General features: G+C 36.1%; 1 protein-coding gene across 1 annotated transcript in view; it reads left to right on the top strand.

Annotated features, from left to right (window-relative positions):
* Window positions 1-1,112, top strand: part of LOC106520599 (short transient receptor potential channel 6) — an 11,844-nt gene extending 10,732 nt beyond the window's left edge. Inside the window, exons 10-12 of the mRNA XM_014012787.1 lie at window positions 139-192; window positions 531-606; window positions 709-1,112. Of these exons, the coding sequence (XP_013868241.1) occupies window positions 139-192; window positions 531-606; window positions 709-845 (267 nt within the window). The 3' untranslated portion in view covers window positions 846-1,112. The remainder of the gene's footprint in view (window positions 1-138; window positions 193-530; window positions 607-708) is intronic.
* The last annotated feature ends 51 nt before the right edge of the window (window positions 1,113-1,163 follow it).

A 1,163-nucleotide genomic window follows, 5' to 3' on the forward strand; every position in this document is an offset into this window, starting at 1 on the left:
ATGTAATGAGTAAAAGTAAAAAGTGTGCTGAAAAAAAATTACTCAAGTAAAGTACAGATACCCAAAAAATCTACTTAAGTACAGTAACAAAGTATTTGTACTTAGTTACTTTACAACTCTGTTTGTTTCTAATCTTAGTCAAGAAAACGCAAAGAACCGAAGGACTCCACTCATCCCCTCACTCCTCATCAGGTAAATCAGCTTTAGGGTTACTTGTTATTTAAACATGTTCAAAACAAAACCCTATATATCAGTAATTAAAATATACAGAATGGTTTAATCTTTTATCTTAATACCACCCTGAACACACCAGATCTCATCAAATCTGAGAAGCTACGCAGCGTCAGACCTGTCCTTGGATGGGAGACCTGACGTAAAAACATGTAGGAGTTGGGTCCACATTGGTCGATAGCAACAGAAAACCTTTGACCAATAGGTTATAGATCGACTTTTAGAAGGATGTCCGATCATCAATCACTCTTGTTGAAAATGTTACATAATCAGTGTGAAATGGTTTGTTTTTCTTGCAGAAAGTGATGAGCAGCCTCATTAAAAGATACATTATTAAAGCACAGAGAGACACGGATAAGGACGAAGTGAACGAAGGTAAATCCTGCAATGCGTCTCATATTTGGATTACTGCATTAACAAAAAAAAGAAAAAAAATGGAGGGTGCAAAAACAACTTTTTTCACTTCCTGTCCCACAGGTGAGCTGAAAGACATCAAACAGGACATCTCCCGCCTTCGTTACGAGCTGCTGGACCGAGGGAACCGTGGCGTGGATCCACTGGCAGAGCTTGTTAGACAGCTGGACGAGAAGGATTTAATCAATGTAATCAAATGAGATGAGTTTCCTGGACTTTCTTAAACTTTCTCCATAATGATACAATAAATCAGAACCAAATCATTCTCTATCTCAAACTTGATACAGGTGTTTAAATTTAAAAAAATGTTTTCAAATGTTGCTGAAATTTTTCATCAATATTCACTTAAATTACGTTTGGAAACTTGTCTGCTCCAGTATCAAATAACCATATGTTTGCTCCTTCACTAATGGACTCTGTTTTCAATACCTSGAGTTTAAAGGGAATAACTTCTCTAAATGATCTTTATATAGACAATAAGTTCGCCTCATTTGAACAGTTAGCACAGAAATTTGACA

The sequence above is a fragment of the Austrofundulus limnaeus genome, unplaced genomic scaffold (genome assembly GCF_001266775.1).
Source record: "Austrofundulus limnaeus strain Quisiro unplaced genomic scaffold, Austrofundulus_limnaeus-1.0 Scaffold94, whole genome shotgun sequence".
Classification (NCBI taxonomy): Eukaryota; Metazoa; Chordata; class Actinopteri; order Cyprinodontiformes; family Rivulidae; genus Austrofundulus; species Austrofundulus limnaeus.